General features: G+C 38.7%; 1 protein-coding gene across 2 annotated transcripts in view; it reads left to right on the top strand.

Annotated features, from left to right (window-relative positions):
- Positions 1–25,396, top strand: part of Rps6ka5 (ribosomal protein S6 kinase A5) — a 157,124-nt gene extending 131,728 nt beyond the window's left edge. For both annotated transcript variants that reach the window (XM_036205822.1, XM_036205821.1), the window contains 10 exons: positions 1,733–1,883; positions 5,121–5,282; positions 7,707–7,832; positions 8,216–8,349; positions 8,989–9,082; positions 12,363–12,533; positions 16,904–17,095; positions 20,927–21,086; positions 22,368–22,531; positions 23,585–25,396. In XM_036205822.1, coding sequence (XP_036061715.1) covers positions 1,733–1,883; positions 5,121–5,282; positions 7,707–7,832; positions 8,216–8,349; positions 8,989–9,082; positions 12,363–12,533; positions 16,904–17,095; positions 20,927–21,086; positions 22,368–22,531; positions 23,585–23,824 — 1,594 coding nt within the window. In that variant the 3' untranslated portion in view covers positions 23,825–25,396. The remainder of the gene's footprint in view (positions 1–1,732; positions 1,884–5,120; positions 5,283–7,706; positions 7,833–8,215; positions 8,350–8,988; positions 9,083–12,362; positions 12,534–16,903; positions 17,096–20,926; positions 21,087–22,367; positions 22,532–23,584) is intronic.
- Positions 25,397–26,022: the final 626 nt, after the last annotated feature.

The raw sequence follows: 26,022 nt of genomic DNA, 5'->3' as shown, positions 1-26,022 counted from the left end.
AGGCAAACATAGAAATGGGAAAGGCTGTGTTTGGTTTTTTCTGAGAAAGGGCTTCCGGTTTCTCAGGTATGTCTGGGTCTACTCTAAGGAGAGGTCTGCTTCTGCTGGATTTGAAAACCCTGCAATCATTGAGCAGTAAGAGACGGTTAGATAGCAAGAGTGCAACGGCTTATTCCTCTTCTTGTACCAGTCTTCTCTTTGGTTCCCAGAATAGAGTTTTAGAGATAGAATTAACTTTGATACTAACATCACTGCAATAATTTTCTGCCCAAAATTATAGTTCCAGTACCATTTCATGATTCTCAGTAGCTAGCTGATATAACTTCTCTGTCTACTTTATGGTTATATTAAAATGAGGGACTATAATAGTAGTTCACACTTATTAAGCATTTGCTCTATACCATGTACTGCCTTGGTCACTATTCAAGTCTTAATTCATGATACTCATTTTAGGTAGATATTATTGTTACTCCCATTTTATAGGTGAGAAAACTGAGGAGCAAAGGAATTCATTCATTAGCTACCTATAGGTCAAACAGCCAGTAAGGAACAGAGCCAGCTTTTAACCTCCATCTGGCCTTGAAGTCCATGGTTTTACTATACTATGCTATCATACATTTATTTTGTAGGGTTTTTTTTTTTTTCTGGCTGTTTTTATCGTTGTTGTTTAGAGTACTGTTTTGTTTTATTTAGGTTTAGATTTGTGGTGCTGGACAGTAAACCTAGGAACTCATAACCAGTGGCTTTCCCATTGAGCTATATCCCCAGTTCTGTAATAGTTTATTAACTCATACAATGCAGAAATCTTGTAAACCCAAATAATGAAGCTTGTCATTGTGTGTGCTGTGTTAAGGGTCTCTATTTCACTGATCTCATTGTTTTCTCATTAAATTACTGAGGTGAAATCATACACTTAGATTGTTGTTGTTGTTGTTGTTTAATATGACCACAGAATACATTTCCCAACAAACTTGGTAAACACATTTTCCACTGTCTGTGGCTCCCACTCCTTGTGGGCTGGCTTGTATATGTTGTGATAGCACATGGGGAAGCGGATGCTTTCACCCCTGAGAAACCAAGCTGAAGTTTCAGACAGTGAGACTTAGCTCACAGTCCATGGCTCTGGCTGTTCTGTCCTGGCTGACCTCTCTTTCCATTGGGTCTATAAGGATGGGAAAGAAGTTTGCAACTGGGTAAAAGTGAGGTGGAGGGACACTATAGTTTTCTCTTGACTTAATTCACCTGAAGTTGTTCAGAGTTGTTTAAAGACTTTTGTCAGGCGATCATTCTAAACTGTATGTGGGAGGTGTAGTCTAGCCCAGAACTCCCCCTTTTTAATTTTCACTAGTGAAATATTCAAGATAATAGTTTCTTATCAAGATTGACTTATACTGAAGAATAATCCAGTGATTTTCTCTTCATTCCTGCTCATCCCTTTATTGATTTGATGGATTGACTTGTTTGTTTGTTTGGGAGTAGAGAGGTGGTACACATGTGCCCTGCCCTGCGTGTGGAGATAAAGGACAACAGCTTGTGGGTCTAGAGACTGAGCTCCAGTACACGTGCCTGATAGCAAGTTCTCTCATGCCCTGAGCCATTTCATGCCCTGGCCCCCCATCTTTAATAGACGGTTCAGTTTCAAAATGTTTCACCATACTTGTTTTCACTAAAATATCCATTGCTGTAACTTCTTCTTCTGGTTGTTCTAATAGTAAATTTTATCTCTCCACAGGAGAATCTTAAAAAGTGAGCCTCCATATCCCCAGGAAATGAGCGCTCTAGCTAAAGACCTGCTTCAGCGGCTTTTGATGAAAGATCCCAAGAAGCGATTGGGATGTGGCCCCCGGGACGCAGAGGAAATCAAAGAACATCTCTTCTTTCAGGTGAAATTTAGAAGATGAGTGTACTTAGTCCCTCTTGGGGTCACTTCTTCCTTTTGCCTATACTTTAGCCCCCAATTCTTACAGATACCGTTTAGGAAGTACCAGAATTCTACTTCTGTAGACGTGAAACAGTAGGAATAAAAGACAGTCATGATCGCATTACATTTTCTCCACAGTGATGTCCAACCTCTGACACTGAGACAGGATGCTATCAGCCACAGAGCTCATGCTTGAAAATGGAACAGTTGAGTTGCCAAAAATATTGCCCCCTGAAATCTTAATGTTTTGCTCAGGTTTATAATGTTGTGTTAGGCCACATTCATGGCCATCAAGGATTGTGTGTGGCCTGCAGGTTGGACATAGCTTGTCAAGTTCTAAATAATAGTTTCTGTAGATGACTTTAAGGTCTGCTCAAGGACTAAGGAGATGTATATCTCTTGTAGGAGTTCATGAACTGTTGTACTGGGTTTCACCTTTCAGTCATCAATTCCAGTGCCTCGTCTGTTTCTATGAAAAAATCATAGAATATTCTGAGCCTACCTGTTTCTCAGTCAGTGTGTGTGGCATAAGTTTCCATTTGCTTTCTTTGCTCTATAAAATGTTTTTCTTCTGAAAAAGCCAAGTGACACTATTCCACAGAGCCCTAGCACGTCTACCAGTTTTATTTGCTCAGTTTATTCCAAGCACAGGCTAATGAATAATGGGGGAAGTGTTTAATAATTTCAGTCTAAATGGTAAAACTTGGGGTAGGATAGCCTTGTTTCTAAAATTCTAAACATATTCCTTCTAAATGACTGTACATATCAACAAGCATAATTTCTAATGTTTAATGGTCTGGAGGATTCATCCACATTATATGTTTTTATTGTGTAAACTTTTGTATTATTATTATCATCAGAACAAATGAACAAAATATAGCAAGCAAAGAAGAAACAATTATTTCAAGTAAGCTTTCATAGTGCTATTTATTGCTTTTTTTTATTTATTTAAGATTTATTTATTTAGTATGTACACAGTGTTCTGTTTGTATGTATGTCTGCACACCAGAAGAGGGCACCAGATCTCATTATAGATGGTTGTGAGCCACCATGTGGTTGCTGGGAATTGAACTCAGAACCTCTGGAAGAGCAGTCAGTGCTCTTAACCTCGGAGCCATCTCTCCAGCCCTTTATTGATATATATATATATATCTCAGTGGTAGAGCACTTGTCTGGCAAGGTCATATCCTTATTGAAAATTAGATGTCTTTTCCTCTCTCTGTGAACAGAGTATTTATTTTAGTCTATCCAAGCATTTTTTAAAATACTACTGTAAAACTTAAATTCAGTAACACAGAGACAAATACATTTAGGATAAAATGAACTATGTATTGTGCATTGACTGAGAAATAGCACTTTTTGCTTAAAAATTAACAAGTAGGGGAAACGGGAAGAGGGATGACAGGGGGATCTGTGGTTGGTATGTAAAATGAATAAAAATTAACAAGTAAGTAAAATTGAAACAGAATGCCCTCATTGTCTTTTTTTACAAGTTTTTTTTTTATTGTTCCCTGTGCTTGTGAATGGTACAGTATGTCTTTAGAAAAGGGGGTATTTATCTTCTTGATAGCTTGGAATAGCAATTTTGATTTATGTAATTGCTTTCATTTTTAAATGATGGGGTAGATCAGAAGTCTACTTACAGAGATCTAAATGGTCTTTCTCTATAATGGTGTAGAAGTGGGAAGAATCATAATAGCATTCAATTTTCTACATATTGAACATTCTTCTGGTAAGAACATGTTTCTTTAAATTACCCCTTTATTCTAGAAGTTTGTCATTTTTAAAGATTCTTTTAAAAATTTTAGTTGTGTGTGTGTGTGTGTGTGTGTGTGTGTGTGTGTGTGTGTGTACACACACACCGCAAAAGACAGCTGCTGGGAGTCAGTTCTTTTCAACAGTGTGTACCCTGAGGACCAAAGTCATGCTTGGCAGAAAACACCTTTACTTTACTGAACCATTCACCTGCCCTAGAATTTCCCTTAATGTTTGTTCAGTAAGTGAAGCACAAACCATATGCCTATAATAGAAGTCTTTAAAGCCACATAGAGGAATGAACGCTAACTAGAAAGTGGATACTTTTCTAATCTTTAAGATTTGATTTAGTGAGCTACGGATATTTTAATTGACAGAAGGGGCATAAATAAACAACAGAGGCTTGAACTTGATTAATACAAAACATGTCAGTTACTCAGACAGTGCATATGCGGGGAGACAGGAGTCAGTATCTAAATACTGATTGGGGTTGAATGAGAGAAAACCTACTATGACAGTGTTATTTAAACCTTAAGTATAAGCAAACGCTTGACTCTCTGTACTTTTACTTCATAATCTGTTCAGGTGACCCACAGAAAAACCAGTGGAAGGGCAAAGCCTAGTGATCCCCCCTAGAAAACAGGAGTTAGTATCACATTTACAGAATGTGTTGAAGCCCTTTATAGAAGTATTTTATGGCTTGAGGACTCATTGGTCTGTTTGTTTGATTTTTGTTTTCATTTTGGTTTATTTCTTTTCTTCCAAAGCTCAGGACAAAAGTAATTTTTTTTTCCTGTTATCTCTGAGGGTGATCCAGGGTGAACCAGAGTGTCTTGGTGCCCCCTAGAGGACACTGAGATTCCTGAGGTGGGGAAGCAGCAGGCCCCTTCCAGATGCTATTGTCTGAAAATGAGATCCTGCTTGGAAAAAATATTTTTAATCCTCAGTTTGAAATATGCACTCTTACTTTTAATCCCACTTACTAGTAACTAAAGTCTTATCCAGGTGTGGTGACACACACTTTTAATCCCAGCACTTGGGAGACAGAGGCAAGCAGATCTCTGAGTTTAAGGCCAGCATACTCTACATAGAGCAACGGTTCTCAATATGTGGGTCACTTGACCCCTAAACCTTTGACCTAGGTCACCTAAGACCATTAGAAAACACGGATATTTATATTACAATTCATAACAATAGCAAAATTATAGTTATGAAGCAGCAGTGAAAATAATTTTATGATTGAGGCTCAACACCACATGAGGAACAGTATTAAAAGGTCACAACAGTAGGAAGGGTGAGAACCACTGACATAGAGAGTCCCAGGCCTGCCAGAGCTAGAGTCCCTGTCTTTAAAAAAAAAGAAAACTTAATCATGTTTGTTGTTCATAATGTATTTTGACTTTTTTGATTTCTGTTCTATCCCAATCTTCTCTCTCTGCTTTAGAAAATAAATTGGGATGACTTAGCTGCCAAAAAAGTGCCTGCACCATTTAAACCAGTGATCCGGGACGAGTTAGATGTGAGTAACTTTGCTGAAGAGTTCACAGAAATGGACCCTACCTATTCTCCTGCAGCCCTGCCCCAGAGCTCTGAGAGGCTCTTTCAGGTAATGCTCCAGTGTGCCAGATGTGCTTCAGAAGAAAGTCAGTGTTCTCTAGTAAAGTTGGTTTTGTTGGCATCTTAAAATCAGGGTTCTGTAATCTCTTCAAAATTAAATGCAGACATATGTTGAGGTTCTACCCTGAAGCTTACAGTTTGCTGCAAAGCAGATTTATTAGTTTTTATGTGTTTGTTTTTGGGTTTTTTTTGTTGGTTGTTGGGGGTTGTTTTTATGTTTGTTTGTTTTAATGGGATCTTTTATTTGCTCTTTTGAGACAGAATCTCACTATGTAACCCAGGCTAGTCTTGAACTTACAGGGATCCACCTGCTTCTGCTTCCCCATTGCTGCCATCAAAGTGTGCACCAAAAAACCCAGCCTGTGTTTGTTTTTTATGAGTAAATATTAATTTTATACTTGAGAATTCATTTTTGTTGAGGCTTATCTGGAAGTTACAGTGATATTTTATTTTTTACTCTCATAAAATATTCAGTGTTATACGAACCTTTGTCTTCAGTGAATAATAAATCATGCATGATCTCTAATTTTTAAAGTCTTAGAATGACAGCCTGTCATCTCGTGTAGCCTGCAGGAAGCTCTGGGTTTCATCTTTAGCTCTGCATAATACTGGGTATAATGGCACACACCTATAATCCCAGCATTCCAGAGTTTCAAAAGCTCAAACAGTAAATTGAAGGCCACCCTAGGCTAAATGGTACCCTGTCTCAAATAAATAAATAAACAGTATTCTTAAAGACTGGGTTTGCAGGAGGCTTATTTGTGTATCGCAACAGGAAAAGTGGGGAAGGCTAAGGAGGGAGCAAATGTGAGCAGTGCACAGTGGCAGCAGTGACAGTTAATGTTCATTGTCAACTTTATAAGATCTGGACTCCACTGAGGAGTCTGAACAAGGGATTGTCTAGAGTAAGTTGGTGTCTGAGCATGACTATAAGAGATTTTCTTTTTTTAAAGTTTTATTTATTGTTTTAATTTTTCAAGACAGTTTCTCTGTGTAGACTTGGATGTCCTGGAACTCTGTAAACCAGGCTGACCTCAAATTCATAGAGATCCATTTGTCTCTTGCCTCCCAAGTGCTGGGATTAAAGGTGTGTACCACCACTACCTGGCAGAGATTGTCTTAATTGGGTAAACTACTGTGAGAAGACAGACTCTGAATTTGGGCAGACCAGGGGTGGGTCCTGTTCGTTACAAAAAGGAAATAGGATGCTGAGCACAAGCATACGTTTTTCTCTGCCTCTTGACTCTGAGTACAATGTGGCCAGCTGTCTGTAGCCCTTGTCTCTGTGCCTTCCCTGCAGTGATGGACTGCAACCTAAACCCGTGAGCTAAAGTTGTTTTCGCCAGAGTATTGTTTAGGGTGTGTGTGTGCGTGCGTGCCGCGCGCGCACACACACACACACACATACACATGGGTGCAAGTGCCCACAGAGGCCTTAGGAAATTGTTGGATCCCCTGGAGCTGAAGTTACAAGTTGTGAGCTGCCTGACATGGGTGCTGGGAACTGAACTCAGGTCCTCTGAAAAAGTAGTATGCACTTTTAATTACTGAGCCATCTCTTCAACCCCGTGAGTGAGTATGTATGTATGTATATATTTATTTTTGTCAGAGTATTTTATCACAGCAATATGTGTCTGTGAAAATTTTACAATAAGACACATTGTTTTGTATCTTTACAAATTTAAAAATAAAGAATGTTTTTACGAAAGGTTCTTATCTGATATGATAGTCTGCCTATTGATCTCAGTCACAGCTGTACTTCTCTGACCACTATAAGTGCCTGTAGTGTGGTTTAATCTGGCCATCTAGAGTGTGCCTCTTGCTTATCCTATGTCACTGGGGTACATGGTCAACCATGTGTAGATGTTTGTTGGTAAACTTGCAAATGCCCTTGTACAGAGTAATCGTGCATCATTTATCACTGGCTTATATCATTCTCCCATTGGGCGTACTATTTTTCAGAAACTCAAGTTTAGTTATTGTAAGAACACAGAATGCAAATCCAATAATTGCTAAATTAAGGATAAACCTTACTGAAACTTGTTATTTTTTTAGTTTAAAACAGTACTTGGGTCACTTTATATGGTGTATTGACTGTATCTTTTTTTTAGATCAGTTGAGTGTATAAACCAATATTATTATCAGTGCAAAAAAATGACAGGTTTGCATTGGATTTGGGGGTAGACTAGAGGAAGTCTTTCTCCCTTTAGTTTTGAATTGATTTAGTTCCACCAGAAGATGGCATTATCTCCTTCTGAAAAACATTTTTCTGTAGAGTAAATGCTGTATTTTGAACGAAAGTAAAATTATCTGACCATTTTTTTTTCTATGAGAAGAAATCATCACAATCTAGATAGACCATGCCTAACTGGGAAACTACAAATCTTTGTTCTTTACCGCCCCTTCTCTTTAGGGCTATTCCTTTGTTGCTCCTTCTATCCTCTTCAAGCGTAACGCGGCTGTCATAGACCCTCTTCAGTTCCATATGGGAGTTGAACGCCCTGGAGTAACAAATGTTGCCAGGAGTGCAATGATGAAGGTATATAGGTGTGGTTGCCTCAGTGATGTATCTGTGGCTTGTGTGAGTGTTTAAATTCCTAATTGATGTTCTTAAGTCCAGTAAATTTAATAGATTATCATCAACTAAAGGGCAGTTTTAGAAAATGAGGAAGTGGAAATAGCCGTGTTTTCCCTAAGGGATGGTTAACATCAACTTGTATGAGCTCCTTTTTACAGTGATAGAGGACAGTGTATCTTGAACAAATACATACATGACTATATAAATATATTAAATGAATTTTAATGATTAAATATATTACATTCAAATTTGTTAATAATTTCATGCTAATTTACAGCTTCACATATCCTTTGTGTATTACTACTAATCTTTTATTAAATTAAATGGTATTGATTTCCTATCAGGACTCACCATTCTATCAACACTATGACCTAGATCTGAAAGACAAACCTTTGGGAGAAGGAAGTTTTTCGATTTGTCGCAAGTGTGTTCATAAAAAAAGTAACCAAGCATTTGCCGTCAAAATAATCAGCAAAAGGTATGGCCAGTCCTGGTGGTTCTTAGGTATGTATACCGCTCAGTGAGTTCTGTAAGTTAAGATTATGGAGAAGGAAATCACTGTACATTGTAAGGCCTTTTACACCCAGGCTTTAACCATTTACCTTAGTAGCTGGTCCATGATATTTCTAGCATTAGGATTTTCTGATGAAGTAATCAATTGCGGATATAAATCATAATATGTTATGTTTTCATGGCAAAATTTTCTTGTGGTGATGATACATTTAATCAGATTTACAGATTAGTTGAAAATTTGAAATACTTTTCTCCAAAATTATTTTGCCTCCTGGTAGCTTTGAGAACAGAGAGCAAGCCAGCTAGTTGTTCTGGTAATGGATCATTACCTTCACGATTGCATGATGTTACCAGATTAACAGGCAAGAAGAGCAGCCATTTCTTTGTAAGACTAGTTCTTTTCTGACTCAGGGAAAATTTTCTTTAAAAAAAAAGTTTGGCTTTCCTGGTGAGTGGTGTGATTCATTACTTTTGTGGAGATCTCATTTTGATACTTTGACAAAGGTAGTCTGTATGCACTGTAAATAAAAACAATTAGGGTTGGGATACTGGTGTAAAAATCCGCTAGAAGAGACATGTAGATGTTAACTATTTGGTTTTGCAGGATGGAAGCCAATACTCAGAAAGAAATAACAGCTCTAAAACTCTGTGAAGGACACCCCAATATCGTGAAGCTGCATGAAGTTTTTCATGATCAGGTATTTCACAGGCTCCGTCAGTCCATGCACATGTACTAGTTCATGTACAGGGTTCAACTTCTCACCAGTTTTATTGGTGCTGTTGGTGAGAGTCAGGGACATATCATTTCATCCAGTCACCACTAGGAAGGGAAGAGAAACCAACACACACTCCTCCCTTCTGCCTCAGTTCATTTTTTCACACCCACTTTGCTCTACGCATTGTTGCTGTATTGACATGGTGGGTGCCAGAAGGGTAAGAAGAGCTCACTGTGCCACTGTGGTCACAGATCGCAATGTGCTCATGTGAATGCAGCCCCACCCTCCATCACTTAACCAGTGCATATTCAACACTTGGGGGTTTTAAGCCTTCAGCAGCATTCTTCTCACAGCTGCCATCAAGCAGACTTCCCAGTTGTTGCAGGCTAAAGGACAAATGGGAAGCAGAGGGACAAAGATGCTCCCTTGCATCTTGTTCCAGGTGGCATCATCTGCTCAGCCTCCAGGACAGGTCCTTCTCTGATGTTGTCTACCTTTAGTTCTGCTTTCCAATGGAAGCCTGTCACTTGGACATGGGAGGAGTGCTGTCACCTCCCATGCCTGAAATTGCTCCATTCCAGTGTTCCTTTCTCTGACATGGAAACAGATGTCACAGCCTTCTCAGGACAGCATTAAGGCACACATGCTAAAACTAGTCCTCAGTATGTTCTGCTCTCATCTCAACCACAAAGAATCTGAGATTCCTAGAGGTCATGAGACTTGTACCAGGATCATAATCTGTGAAAATCTACTAAAGAGAACCTGTTCCAGGCACTTAGCATTGTGTTGCTATGACATTCTTGACTAGAATAGGTGGGACTTTGTTCTGAGTACCGCAGCTAAGAATGACTCATCGTGGTGATATCAGGTAGCAGCAGCAATACATCATAAATACAATTTTACTGCCAGTTATGCAGTATGTGGTCCAGCCACTGTACCATAAACTCTCCCTGCATCATCTGTGTCCTTGCCTTAACACTGAACTCAGAAAACACAACTCAGGAGGTCAGTAGCAGTATCACAGTTTGTTGATGATGAGACTGGCATCTGAGCTCCACCCTTCAACCTCAGAACTCAGCAAACTTTTAATTACTTTGTTCTATCTACTATCCTGGAGGAGGCAAAAAACCAGCCTTTTTATGTGAAGTAATAACATCATCTAAAATGGGTATACTCTTCTCCCTTCTCTTGTTCTTGTGAGAAGGGTTGCTTTTGAACTCTGAGAATGCTCTCCTTGCCCTTCCACTGCTCAGATGCTCATGGGAACAGTGAATCCCCTATGTTTGAAATGCACAGTAAAGATAGTGTCCTGTTGATGCAAATACAGATAAAATTAACCTCTCAGTCAAGAAACTGATGGATGACCTCAGACACCTCAGCCTGGAGTTTGCATCTGTGACCCTCACTCTATCTCAGCCCAAACATTGGCTCTTGGATCTTCTGACTAATGTCTTATCTCAAGAATTACATCCCTAGTTTTTAAATTTATGTTACAAGTTGATTATTGGCAATTTTTAAAAATTCAAGAGTCACTAGAATAGAAATTTTCTCATGATACAGTGCTACATGTAGTAGTATAAATACAATAATAATTCTGCTATGCACTTATTGAAGTATGTGTTTAGTTCTTTTCCATGATAATGACACAGTTGATCCTCATATTTATACAGTCCTATTTTCAACTAGTGGTGATGTTGAAAGGTAGGTCTTCAGCCTTTGGCTGTACAGTAATGCAGCTCTTTTTGTGTGCCATGATCTGTTTTACATCCTCTGTTTGTTCCTAATTGCTGCTATAACAGATTACCACAAACTTAATGTGTTCACTATTTAAACAGTGAATGGAGATAACAAGTCCAAAATTAGTCTTACTGGTTTGCAGTCAGAGTAGGTAGAGCTACCTCCTTCTGGAGTCTCTGAGGAACTGCTTGTATACTTGACTCCAACTTCTGGAGGGCACTCATTTTCTTTGGCTTGTTGCCCGTCTGTGCAGTACTCCAATCTCTTGCTTCCATAGATTAATTTCATACCTTAGATGTGGTGAATAATTCAGGGTAATCATCCCATCTCAAGAATCTTAATCATAGGGGCTGGAGAGATGGCCCAGTGGCTAAGAGCACTGGCTGTTCTTCCAGAAGCCCTGGGTTTAATTCTCAGAACCCATGTAGTCCTATGAGATCCAGTGCCCTCTTCTGGTGTGCAAACACATATGCAGACAAAACGCTCATCTACCTACCTACCTGCCTGCCTACCTACCTACCTACCTACCTACCTACATATATACATACATGCATACTTAGGGGAAAAAAAGAATCTTAATCATGGACTGGGCTTGGTGGCACATGATCCCAGCACTCAGAAACAGAGACAGGAAGATCTCTTAAGATTCAAGGCCTGCCTGGTATACATGGTGAGATTCTGTTTCAGAAACATAAAACAAAACAACAGCAATGAAGAACCTTAATTATGACTACAAAGTTCCTTTTGCCCTCCCAGATAAAACAAAACAAAACAAAACACAAATTTGGAGATTAGGACATGCTTATCTGGAGGGCTATTATTCAAGGTACTACCTGGAGTTTTTCTTATTACCTGCATTTTATAGTTAAGGAAAGGTCCTAGAGTTTATAAAGGTAATATTACATCTTGAAGTTCATTTTTTATAGCTTGTGTGCTATTTTCTTCATAGGGATAATGCAAAACATAGTAAATATGTAACAAAGTGTTGAATCAAAATAATGCCAATAGAGTCAAAAGCAATTGTTTTAAAAGGAACATACCCAGTGAGTTACAGATATTTGCAGTGAATATCTACAGGAATCCTGTAACTAATCATTGAGCCCTGAAATTCTCAAACAAAGTAAACTTTCCGTTAGATGAGTGTCAGCAGCTGCATGTAACAATAGCTGGTAATCCTCTGGATCATTTACCATTATTGATTATTAGATTATTGTCAGGCTCGGTTCATATTTTTTAAATGAAAATATAAAAACTCAAGAGAAGATTAGAACAGAGTTCAAATGAAAAGAAATAAATTAAAGGGAAAAATTGTGAAGATTTTGCTGAAATACTTGACACTTTTCATTGCCAAAATAGAATTCTAAAAAGCTACATTATCTTTTAGCTCTTTGTTCTAAGTACAGGGATTGTTGTTGGCTGTTTAAGCAAGGGATTGTTTGAATTTACCGATCAAAAATAATCTATAAAGGAGCACATGTCTGCACCTTTTCAGTGAGGCCCACATTATTCTTTTTCCTCTTTCTAGCTCCATACATTCCTTGTGATGGAACTTCTGAATGGGGGAGAGCTGTTTGAGCGCATCAAGAAGAAGCAGCACTTCAGTGAGACTGAGGCCAGCTTCATCATGCGCAAGCTTGTCTCAGCTGTGAGCCACATGCATGATGTTGGAGTGGTGCACAGAGACCTGAAACCTGAGGTATGCCGGTGCCATCTCCTACGGTTCACCTGCTCTCGCTGTTCACAGTCTCAGGTAGTTGTCAGGCTCTGGGAGGCTCTTTCTCTAGAGCCAGTAAGTAAACACTGGAAGATGTTTCTTAGCTGTTCTTTCCTCTTTTCTGTGTCAGTCTAAAATGAGTATGGCCTCTTTTTTTTTTTTTACTCTTGTCAGCCGATCTTCTTGAGGTTATATTTGTAAGTGTGAGAGCCTTTTATGGGAAAAATACTTCATGCAACAGTTGTATACTAAAAATAGCAGTAGAAATTTCCGTAGCAATAATAATAGCTCTTCTATATGTATTCCATCTTGGGGAGTTTGTTCGTTTGATGATGTATTTTGAAAGTTTATTTTTCACATATTTAGATCAAACTGATAGCTCCTGAGCAGTTGTACGTAATTCTGTTGTGCATAGTTACACGTGAAGAATTAATAAGGCTATCCTCTCTATATGTGCTCCTATATGCTCACGCTCTGTGGTATTTATAGACCTGAAGAGCAATGCAGAGCAACAGCTTTTTATGTTTCTTTAAGGTTAATGAAGAAGGTTTTAACTCAGAATGATCCCTTTTTGGTATCAAAAAGAAAGAAAAGAAAATTCCTCTCTTTTTAAAAACAAGTAATAATAAAACTTGAAAAACAAAACCCAATGACTTTTAAAAAAACAATCATCCTTTACCATATGAGAAATTATACATATTTCTGATCTAAAATAGAACATTATTTTAGTTCCCATGTGATTATATTTTCAAGTCTATTTAAAATATTAAAGAGTTTGATATTTCTTTTATATTAAACCATAAAAGAATATTTCTGTAAAAGCAATCTTGTCTTGTATTTAAATTATTAAAAGATGTTTTAAAAATGGATATATGTGCTTTCAAATTTACAGTTATCCCTCTGTATCTGTGAATGATTGGTCCCTCGTTTTCCTTCAGATATAAAAGTCCAAGAATGCTCAAGTATCTTACATAAAATGGTATATTATTTTACATAACCTACATGTATCCTTTTCTATACTTTAAATCTTCTCTTTTGATTACTTACAATATCTAATTTGATATAAATGCTATGCAAATAGTTATTATACTATATATTTTAGGGAATAATGACAAGAAAAAGAAGTCTTTATATTTCCTAAACAATTACTTTGCGGGTTTGGGTTTTTGGTTTGTTTGTTTGTTTGCTTGTTTATTAAGTTTTTAATCCATAGTTGGTTGAACCCACAGTTGTGGTTCTCAGGGATACTGAAGGCTGATTACAATTGGTTTATTCTTTTAAGGATGTTAAATTTCTGTACTTTTTATTACTGTTATTCACATTGCTAGTAATTAATCAAAAGTGACTTGTGTCTTCTGAACTTGCAGCTATGATAGCTCCCCCTCTGCTTCCTTCATCATAGTTCTCACTCTCCTACGTAACACCCACTGAAAACATGGTGCTCTGTGCCTCGGAGATTAGCTGCCTATTTTTAAATGTGAAAGCACACCACTTAAATGTTTGCTTGATAGACAAGGAACAAGCATGTAGTTTTTAATGGAAAAGATCTGTTCCATGACTGTATAGAACTCATTTTCACATGTTTTATTCTTTGATAACTGGCCATCTGTCATCTCATGAGTCTCAAATGAGGCACATGTCCTCTGCACAGAATTTAAATTTGTCTGCCTACTTTCCTGATAAAAAAGATACTTCTGTAGCTTGAAATGAAGCAAAACTGTTGGATTATACAGCATGTTCCACCACCATTTTATTCTTACACTAGGTTTTTGGTTTTTTTTTTACACTAGGTTTTATAAAAGTGAAAATGTACCTTTGAACTAACATTTTCCTAACCATAGCTCTCACTTTGACTTTTAAATGGCAGAGTATATTATTTCCAAACTAGAAGTTTAATCCTTTTCCTATGCAACATTTTAGGTCTGACTATTTTTGGTAGATGGTTAAATGACATTCCTTTTCTGCATAGACATCTCTCTTAAGTTCTAGGTGAGAATCAGACAAATTTAGAAGCTGGCTGACATTCTTAGGCTGCTTTGTAATCTTCATATTGATCCTCTTAAAAGATTAAGAGAAGTTCTCTTATGATAGTGTTTTCAGGCAGAAATTGAAATGAGGATAGAAGTAGACCAACGGTTACTCCCTACCATTCCTAACCATGCACACACCCCATACAGAACTGTCCCGACACTGCACTTCCTGCCCTGGGGCCAGAGGTAGGAAGTGAGCAGTGTGCTCTAAGTTGACACGTTCTGAAATACGATGAATGGATTGAAGTCATCAGCTTAAAGTGAATGCCCTGCCCCTTATGTCCTCCAAGACGACTTTAGTCTAGGGAAGTTCTTCACTAGCCTCAGTGGGACTTCCAGAGTCTTTGCAGGCCCTGTGGAGATGGAACCAAATGTGCTTCTCGTAAGTGCCTGGCAGTGCAGAGAACCTTAGGTATGATTGCTGAAGGACAGATACTTCCAAAGAAAACACCTGTGAGCTATGACTTCAGATGTCAAAAATTGAGGGCTGGGCAGTGTGTGGTCAAAACTTTAAGAAAACTGTTCCAATTTTTTATTTCTTTGCTTTTCCTCCCTTCATTGTGTCTTTTTTACATTAACTGTAAGGGTTTCTTTTAGAATGTCATAAGTGAGTACTGTATTGACATCATTTCCACTCACCTCCCCACTCTGACTGCCCTGTCCCCATCACCCCCTCTTTGATTGAGATTGGAAAGTCTTTGAGGGCTCATCCCTGGAGGAGACTGGTTTCCCCTTCTTCAGCAGCCAGTGATTGCTTGTAGCACTTCCTCTAGGACTGGGTCTTTGTGAGAGTCCCTCATCTACACTGCAGGGAGGGACCAACTGCTGATATCTTGGCAAGTCTTTTTTAGGCAGTGGTTTTCAACCTGCCTAACCATCTTCTTTTTACCAATGAAGCGTTATGAGATGTTCTTTATTTCAGCTAGATGACTAAGAAAGTAATGATTTTCCAGAACTGGAATCCTTTAACCATGGTCCCCAAGGCAATGACAATAGTAATAGTAATAACAAAGATTACTAGTCACTGGGACTGTAGAGATGGCCCAGTAGTTAAGAGCACTTGTTGCTCTTCTAGAGGACCTGGGTTCAATTTCCAGCATCCACATGGTGGCTCACAACCTTCTGTAACTACAATTTCAGAGGAGCCAACCCCTTCTTCCAGCTTCTGAAGGCACCAGGCACAGACACTCATGAAAGCAAAACGTTCATATACATAAAACAAAAATAAATAAATCTAAATCCACAGACTGTTTTTAAAAAGACCTAATAAAATGAGTTATACTTGTGTTTACCTATGCCAGACCCCAGGGACAGCATCATTAATGAAGTGGACAGAGTCTTTGCCCTTACATAATTATGGTCTGAGAGGGACCAGAACGTTCAACTAAAAATGTAGAGATGATAAATGCCCTAAAGGAAAAATAAACCCTGAGGGGAGAAAATAAGGGAACTGGAACTTCAGTTTGGTAGGATGGTCAGGTCAGCATCTGTAAATGAGGAGTAAGTACACGAGAATTAGCTGCAGTGGGGCGTGGGGGGCTTCAGGAAGTGGAAGACAAACAGGGAAAATGGAGACAAAGGATCTGAATTGAGAAGAAGCATGGTGTGTTGTTTTTCAGTCAACTTAGTGGCTGCACCTAACCCTACTGATATTTCAACTACCTTCTGCAGCCCCACAACCCGCAGCACCATGCTGCCTGCGGCCTGCTGGGACTTATGGCCCTGCCAGTACCACTCCTTCTTAATGTAGTTTTTAATCAAGTCTGTCATTCTGTTTACCACAAAGACGTGGGAGTCAGATGTAGGGGTGAAAACCTGCTAGCTCAGAGAGGCCCCAGAAGCAACCAGCTGACCTTCCTCTTTGGCCAGAGACCCAGCAAGAAAGCTTCTCTCCAGCTGTCCTAAACCAAAAACAGATGGTGAAACTCCCAAGTCCCTCCCTACTCCTTCCTGTGCTTCTCTCTGTGGCTTCTTGGGGGCTCTGTGCTCCCTGTGGCTAATTCTTGTCAACTAGTTCCTGGCTCCGCCTCCCCCTCCCCATTCAAGGTTGATTTTATTAACACAGTCTTGGGGTTCACAGTATGATCAAATGTCCCGCAACAATGGTGTAGTTGAAAAGTATTTGACATGACACTGTAGAAACTGAAGTGATACAAACCAGTATAAAGAAGAGGTCAGTGTATGACACCCAGGTCCCAGATTGTCCTATGAGGCTGTGTGCTTGAGTCAGATACCAGAATACACGAACATTGCTCCATAGATAGGTTAGTAGATCTCCTGCCATTTCAGTGAGAATCTAAGCAAAGTATTGGCATCTTACAGAATTTATTGTTCACTGATGAAAACGACAACTTGGAAATTAAAGTAATTGACTTTGGGTTTGCACGCCTCAAGCCACCTGACAACCAGCCCCTCAAGACACCATGCTTTACTCTTCACTATGCAGCACCAGAGCTCTTGACGCACAATGGCTATGATGAGTCCTGCGACCTGTGGAGTTTGGGTGTCATCTTGGTGAGTTTGTCCTAACAGCCACTAAGCCTGGTCAGCTCTTCGGAGGCTTTAGCTCTCACTGCTGTTTAGAAACAAGTTCATGAAAAAGCTGAATGTGCTGGCTTGTTTTCTGTATAGCCAGTAGAGGCCTCACAAATGTATATTTCTACTTCTTAAAGCCTGTAATAGAAAAATGTAGAATTTAGTTATTTTTGGAAGATTTAAGTTGGTGTGGTTCATATAAAGTATTTATTGTTGTTTTGAAAGAAGGAAGTATTGTGTTTACGTAAGACATATACTCTCTTAGATATAACGTGAAAATAGTGCTCCCTCATAAAAACACATATTCTCTGAAGTTTCATACTAAAAATGTAAGTAAACAAAATTGTTTAGGATAAGTTGACAAATCTAATAGATAAAACTAGAAATATTTATAATACCTTACAGTAATATGGGGAACATGCTCTTCACAAAATGTACATGATGAGACACTAGAGAAACCTCCACATATGTTCACCTCAAAATAGCTTATCTTGGTCTTTATATGAGCATGGTAGGGAGGAACTTCCAGACACTGCAGAAAGATATAACTGAAAATCACGTCTCGCCAGTCAAAGATGATGCTGTGGGAGCGTCTCTCTCTCCCCTTCTCTCGCTGTATTGGTGTGGGTTTCAAATCTGCCTTTGTCTACACATGGATATGTATATAGGCTGGCTGTTTAGTTTTTTTTTACACCAATGGGTTATATTATATCTGTAACTTGAGTCTCCAAAATTTATTGAACCATTTCTTTGGTAATGAGCAATTAGTATTTCCTCCCTTTTTTTTTTCACTAATTATAAGCTGTAAGAATGAATCTTTTTCATATATACAATTGTACTTGCATCACAGTTTCCTTAGATTTCCCAGGAGGGGATACATATTTTTATTTTAACATGGATGCCTAGATTTTCACCTGTCGGGTTTGCCAGACTCAGTACTCATCATCAGTTGCATATGAGCACATTGGATGTCATCAATTTTCGCCTTCAGTTGTGTCCCACTGTTAAGATTTGCAGGCATTTATTTGATGAGTGCTAGTCTGAGCATCTTTTCATACAAGTGGACATTCATGGTTTTGTGTCATGAATTGTCATGTATGAGTTTGCCTGTTTTCTGCTAGACAACATTTTGTTACTGAGAATTAAAACTCTGATAAAAATGTTTAACCTTTGTCTTCCATCGATAATTGGAAAAATGGCTTATCTTTTGTTCTTAGTAAATAGGATTTTGATTTTATTTTTAGAGAAGTTTAAATAGAAAGTGTTTTGTTTTTTCATTTCCATGTGGTAATATATGTCAGTCTTTTCTTCATGGTGTGTGGCTTTCATGTTGGATGCCACTACCCCTGCCCTCACTCAGGTTTACAAAAATACTCTCTAAACTCCTGTAGAACCATTCTGTCTTATTTCTGTCCTCAATCTGTCCTCCATCTGGGGTTTATTTTCGTGTCAGTTTGGTCTCCCCCATTGGCTAGTCACTTGTCCCTGCACAAAGGCTCTTTGGTTGGAAGCCTTGCATGGCTTCCCTCTGAGCAGTTTGTCATTTATCACTTCAGACTAAACTCACATATTTAGGGGTAAGACCTTTTAATAAAAGTAAGCAACTTTGGTAGGTTGGAGACTTAAATTGATGACATTTTCATTAGTATCAATATCCTTAAAAATGTAAAGAAAAAGAGCCCGTCTACAAAAGAGGAAGTACTTTAAATGTAGGCCCGTTGTGACCATCAAGCTCTTTTAAGGTTTTCAGAGTCTCAGACATGCAAAGCAATGTAGTCAAGCTTCTTATTGTTTCGTATATATTTCCCTTCTGGAAAGACAAGGTTGAAGCCCCCCGCCTGTTAGATCTAATAGTCAAATGTTTAAGAAAACAGAATAAAAATCAAGTTAATGATGTCATAGAGCATGGTCACAGTGTCCAGACTGTTGGCACTGCTGTCGGACAGACTAACAATTTTTTTCAGTAGACAATTTATAAGAAAAAAAAATTGTCATGAGGCCAGGCTTGGTAGTTCATGCCCAGAATTCCAGCACTCAGGAGGCTGAGGTACCAGGACTTTTAAGTTCCAGGCCAACCTGGGCTATAGTGTAAAATGCTGTCTCAACAAACAAAAAAGGTAAAGTGCAAACCCGTGCACTAGAGACCCTTAAGGAACAGTATTTGTGTATTACTTGAATCCTGATTCCAGAAAAGCCTAATTTAAATTGTTTGTTAAATTAGTATTATAAATATAATTGATAGAGCTATAATTACAGTATATCCTCGTGTATATAATACAATCAGGAAAATACAGACATTTATTAGATAATGAATACTACAAAGAATGATTGCTAATTTTTAGGAGTGACAAATAGTGTCAGATTGTGGTTTGTCAAAGTCTTGCCTCTTGTAGATGCAGGAGGAAACAGTTACAGAAGAAAATGAACAAAATCAGCAACTGCATTAAAGGATTCAAAAGTTTTCTAACTTTTCTCATAGAAATGATTGTGTCTCAGACACCTAGCTCCTAACTTACCCTGCAGTAAGCACACCAAGCACGAAATTTATTTGGAATTATGGTTTCCCTTGGAATTAGATGCCACTCTTTCATCTTGCATTTAATAAATAGGAATGTTTAAAATGAAAATAAATTATATTACCAATATTGAATCAAATAAATTGCTTCAAGGAAAGCCTCCTATGTGGTTTGATTATAGTCTAATATACACCAAGAATGTACAATCATTGTTTGAAATGCATAGGACCTTAATTAAAGTAGAACTTGCACAGCATATCAGTCTGCTTGTGCTGCTGTCTCATAATACTGCAAACTGGGTGAAACAACAGAAGCTTATTTTCTCATCATTTTAGAGGCTGAAGGGTCCAAGAGAACAGTGTTAGGATTGGTGTCTGGTATGGACCCTCCCTCTGGGTTACAGCTGGCTCCCTGCTGGTTCTCTCCTCACTTAGCCTTTCCAGGGCACATGCTTACATAGACAGAACTCCCTGGTGTCCATTCTCTTAAAGGTACTAGTTGGATCAGGACCTTCATGCTTAACGTCTCTCATCTTCTTTGCCTTCAGAAAAGCCTTTTCTCTGAGAAAAGGGCATTCAACATCTAAACTTAAGGGAGATCAAACCTTCCATCCACAACAGTGTTACAAAATAATGGACAGGACCTATAGCATACCTGTGAAGTATCACATGAGTCCTTTTAAAACATTTTCTCCAAGTATTTTATTCTTGCCTTATGTTATTCTTTGTTCCCAAATCTTGACTCCTTTTTTAAAACCAGAGAATTTAAGAGAATACTGTGAATGTTTGCTGTATTTGCTTTTTATGATCCCCCTGTGTGTATGCTCTGTCCATGTGTATATACACGTGTAAGACTTATGCTGAAACAGACTCGTGTCTGTGTGTGTGTGTGTGTGTGTGTGTGTGTGTGTGTGTGTGTAATCACATATATAGTTATAGCTTTGATTTTTGCTATGTTGCTTGCAATTGAAGATAGAAAGTCATTCTTGGTAGAATTTGATGGCTATATATTAAGCAAAAATCATGAGATCTCGTCCCCCATTGATGGGGGGCTGCTGTAGTTATAAAAATGATTTTCTATTTTGATGTCAGAAAAGCTGTGCTACTTCATTTTACAGGTCTTTGAAATGTGTTGGTTACTCTATTGACCGAAGTCAGTCTTTTAGGTCCAATAATGCTTATTGGGTATTGGATAAATTATGCTCATGGAATTAGCTCATAGTATTAGCTTATTGTCATGACTTGACAGTTCTTTTTGCAATCATTCTGACGTTTTACTTTCTTTTCCATGGCAGTATACAATGTTGTCAGGGCAAGTACCGTTCCAGTCTCATGATAGAAGTTTAACATGCACCAGTGCGGTAGAAATCATGAAGAAAATTAAAAAGGGAGATTTCTCCTTTGAAGGAGAAGCATGGAAGAATGTATCCCAAGAGGCTAAAGATTTAATTCAAGGTAAGACACTTAAGAAGTCTGTTATTCTGTATCACATGTAGTGACTAAGTAGAATCATGCCCACTATATAAGTCTATGGTAATTATTCCAGAAACCCATGTGTTCCTGATATCTCGCCAAGAGGCTTGTTTTCTCTTTTCTGGAGCTTTCCCCTTTATAAGCTCATCCCCATTTCCAACATGAACTGCCACATGGCTCCCGCTGGCATCCCAACCTAAAAGATCCAAAACAAACCTTGTCTTTTCTTCCATGCTTCCCCCACCCCCCAAATACATTCCACTTCTGTCTCTTTTCTTTTGAATAATGGCATTACCCTGAAGCCAGACCACAGAAACAGGAGCCTTAAATTCACCCTGATGGCCTGCCTTCCAGCTCTTAGTCCTACAACTCAATGAGTAGAGTTTCTATCCACAGGCGACTGCCATCATTTCTCTGCTAATGCCTACAACACCTTTAAACCCACCCCACATGACTTTCCCACCAATCCTGTACCAACAGGAGGACAAAGGTCATCATACCTTCTCTTGGGGTGTGGTGGGAGGATCCTTTGAAGAATCTCTCTTAGTTTTGTGTCCAGCTCTTCAGCCTGGCCTTCAAAACTAGCCTTTCAGGCCCTGGCTGGCCTGCCTCTGCTTTCCACATCACCCCATCTCTGCTGTTGTTGAGTTCTTGAACCCCCGTGGGTCAGGCTTCACACACACACACACACACACACACACACACACACACACACACACACACACACACACACACGGCCCTCTTAACCCTTGCAGCACCTCTTAGTCTAGCCCCTCCTCCTCATCATATAGGCTTATTTCCTAGAAGTCTTGGTGGTTAAGCACATAGCCTGTATTTAGCTCGAGTCTTATACATTGCTGCTGCACTGGTCCCCTCAAGTTGGAGTAGCTGTCTTTGTCTCTGTGTCTCCTGCTTGATCCTTTTTAAGTGTCTGTCCCTAGTCTCCAGTACCTTACTACATCCCTTATCCTAGAAGATGGCTGGTGAGTGTTTGGTTTATCTGGGGCTAAGTCACCAGTGGAGTCGTTTGAGGGGTGGTTTTCTCCTGCTTGAAAGGCCATAGACATAGGCTCTAGTGACCTTTTCTTAAAAATCCAGTGTCCTTAAAGAGGTTTAGGTATATATGAAAATACATTTGTAGGAGGTAAAGGCTTGTTGAAACTATCGTGTCACAAGAACATAATTGACCTTTATATATGAGACTTATTGTTAAACTATGTTTAAAGTGGAAAATTATAAAATTAAAATGCCTTATCCCCACAGGACTTCTTACAGTTGATCCAAATAAAAGGCTAAAAATGTCTGGCTTGAGATACAATGAATGGCTTCAGGATGGCAGTCAGCTGTCCTCCAATCCTCTGATGACTCCAGACATTCTGGGATCTTCAGGAGCTGCTGTGCACACCTGTGTGAAAGCAACCTTTCATGTAAGGCCCTGTTCTGTGCATGTGGATGATTTAGAAAGGCTCCTAATCATGTGTGAATGTTGGCTAGTTTTCAAGACGTAATAGTCATTAATACACTTAAAATAATTGTGTACTTTTAATATAGGAAGGACATGAAGTAGATGAGTTGTGCTAAATATAGATTATAATCTTGAAAGGCTCAGACTATATATTACTAACTTTGTCCCAAGCAGATGCAAATGAGTTCAGATAATTAGTGCAAGATGAGTTGAAAGAGGTATAGAGGAATCTAGAGGGATTATCTGCGAGAAAGCAAGCTACAGACTAGGATTTGAAAGGTGATAAAGGTGGGGTGTGAAAGAATGGAGGGATTCTCTTCAGGAATCCACTTCTTTTCAGTGGCATGTGATGTGAGGTCATCAGGTGTCACTGTAGCACTTCTCTTAACTGACATTAAGGAAATTCAAGATAGAGTGTGCTGGCACCCACCTCTCTCAGTACCTGGGAGGTAGAGGCAGGAGAATCAGCTCCAAGTCATCCTCGGCTTCATACAAGTCTGAGGTTAGCCTGGGCTACTTGAGTGCCTGTCTCTGATTAACATAAAACAGGCTAGAGAGGTGACTCAGTAATTAATAGTGCTACCTGCTCTTGCAGTGGACCTGGGTTCAGTTCCTAGCACTCTCAGCAGCTCACAGTGGCATGTAACTCCAGTTCCAGGGGATCCAGTGCCCTCTTCTAGCCTCTGTAGGCACAGACATACATGCAGGCAAAACATCTGTTCATATAAAATGAAATACTTTAATTAACAGAAAACAAGCAACAGTGAGAAGTAGTCATGACTCTGAGACAGTTCAGCTGGTACAGTTCATGCTTGTGTGCCATGTGTGAGGCCCTGCTCCACACCCAGCACTTGAGAACTTTGTCCCAGTCTTGAGGGCTGGATGAAAAGTTTTCCCAGCTTTGTTCCAAGAGCCACTCAGAACTGTGGTTGCCAGAAAAGCTGTCTTCTGCTGAAAGTCAGAACTACTAAACAATCTTCAGTGCTGGTATTCTCAAAGCCCCTTTCCTCCCCAGGCCTTTAACAAATACAAGAGAGAAGGGTTTTGCCTTCAGAATGTGGACAAGGCCCCTTTGGCTAAGAGGAGGAAGATGAAGAGGACAAGCACCAGCACGGAGACGCGCAGCAGCTCCAGTGAGAGCTCCCGCTCCTCCTCCTCCCATTCCCATGGCAAAACGACGCCCACCAAGACGCTGCAGCCTGGCAACCCCACAGACAGCAGTAACCCAGACACCCTCTTCCAGTTCTCAGACTGAGTACTGTGGGAATGGTAGGACGTCTTGGCTGACCCTTGCACCTTAGTTCCCTCAGCATGTGCCTGAGGTATGATCTGTGCTTTAAAAAGATGTCTCCCATTGTTCTCATTGGAATCTGCCTCTTAATGAAAAAAAAAAAATTTGGGGGGGGGGGGGGAGGACCTGTTTGGTTATCTTTGTCCAAAAGCACTGAACAGCGTTACTGTGAATAGAGGACACATGATACTTTTTAGCGGACTAGCACGATGCCAGCTCAAGATTCTTCTTGAAACAGCAAAGGTTTCTGTAATTTTAGTGACGGGTTAGATAAGTCACAGATGTTCACATGTCTGCCAAGAAGACTTGATGACTTCTGCTATGCCTGGTGAACACGGTTTTTAAGAGACTTGTACCCTTTGGGTAGTGACCAGAGAAAAAAGGTCTGTTTTCAAAAGAGATCCTATAATGAATTTTATGTGTGGCTTTGTTTCTTAAAAAAGAATTTTAACTTATTGTTTTTATTTTATGGTCATATATACTGATAACTTGCTATTATTAATCTTTTTCTAAAAAGTGAAAAAATATTTAAGAATTTAAGGTCCTGTATTCTGCACTTGGGACCATCTGAACTGCATGCTAAGCTATGTTTGTTTTAAATTTTGCACTGCTCTTTCCTGGCAGTCTGTTTTAATGGTTATTGCAGGAATTAAGGTACATGTTTCTTGGTTAATGTAATACAGCACTTTATAAAATAGTATGAGTATTGCAGTCTGTCTTATAAGGTGCACTATTTAAAGCATATGTACTGTATTTTTGCTATTCTTTTCAGTATCTACTTTAATTTGCTCTCACATCCCTCTTCTGCTTTCTATGCAGCAAGTAGAAAGGGACATGTTGTATAGTGACTCATTAGCCACTTATGCATCAATACAAGGAAAAGGAAAGGGAAATTATACTCAACACTGTGCTTCATATCTGTACACTGTGTTGCACTACAGTGAAGCATTTTCTCCTGTAGTCATATATTATGTACATAATATTTTAGAACCATACCTATACTTGTTTTTGAAATATTTCTGTTAAATTTTAAATCCACAAAGCATTTTATAAACTTATGCAGAGCACTTTTATTGCTCAAAAGTTCTAAATTGATATAGACAAGTGCTATGCCATGAAGACATTTCATTGAAAGACTGCTTCATTTTACAATTCATAATACAAACGAATTAATTCCCTATGCAAAAAAGAAATTACAGGATTTGTATTTTTTTTTCCTTTAAAGCCATTACATGGAATGTCAGGACTAAGAAAAATGATCTTCACTATGTTTACAAAAAACATGCTTAAAAAGATACTACCCAACATGTTTATTTTAGTTTTGTTAGTGATAACTCTTCAGCATTAGTTTGGAATTTGGACATGATACCTATTTATCTATTTCTTAAGGTAATAGCAGCATTAATTTTAACCAGTGATGAGGACTAAAAATACTGCATTCTGTGTAATGGTAATGTATTTATTACTAAATCAGTGTACATATTAATAGTATAGGCAACAAAAAATGGCAAATATTAAAATATTTTCAAAACATTACATTATCCTGTTCACCTTTTGTTCACAGTAGTTACTGGGGATATTTTTTGATACTCTTGGACTGGCCAAATGGCTATATAATTCTCACTGAGTCAATAAAAATTTTGTACTCCTAGCTTTCAGTCATTTCTAGTAATGATAGGAAACTGTGAATTATTAATAAATATAGCTGTTTCACAAAATGTGATGCCCTTGGGCACAGATTTTTAATAAGAATATGTCCACTTATTTTTACACTGGATATATTTGGATTGTATTTGGAAATGTATAAGTTAGTTCTTGAAGTCATTTGTAAATGTGTGTCCTGGTAGTAAATACAAGTTGCAAAGTACAAACTGAGGAGATTGTGTTGCCAACGAAAGGTAATCCAGAAAAGTGGTTCCACCCTCCTCATGATTTATTGGTTCATTGTGAATATTGGAAATTGATGGGTTTTTCATTTCATCACCTTGTATCTTCTGGAGCATTTGATAGACACTGGGCAAAAGTCAAGTAGAGTAAGAAGAAAAGGTAAGGCTCTCTGCAAACTGTTGAGCCTAACTGAATCATCTAGAAAAGACCACAGGAAACTCACAGCCCAGGCCTTCAATAAGATGCTACCACCGTCACCCAATGTATAAGCACCT

Source organism: Onychomys torridus, chromosome 14 (assembly GCF_903995425.1).
Source record: "Onychomys torridus chromosome 14, mOncTor1.1, whole genome shotgun sequence".
NCBI classification, from domain to species: domain Eukaryota; kingdom Metazoa; phylum Chordata; class Mammalia; order Rodentia; family Cricetidae; genus Onychomys; species Onychomys torridus.
The sequence above is the reverse complement of the archived record's forward strand: the minus strand, read 5'-3'. Positions and strand labels throughout refer to the sequence as shown.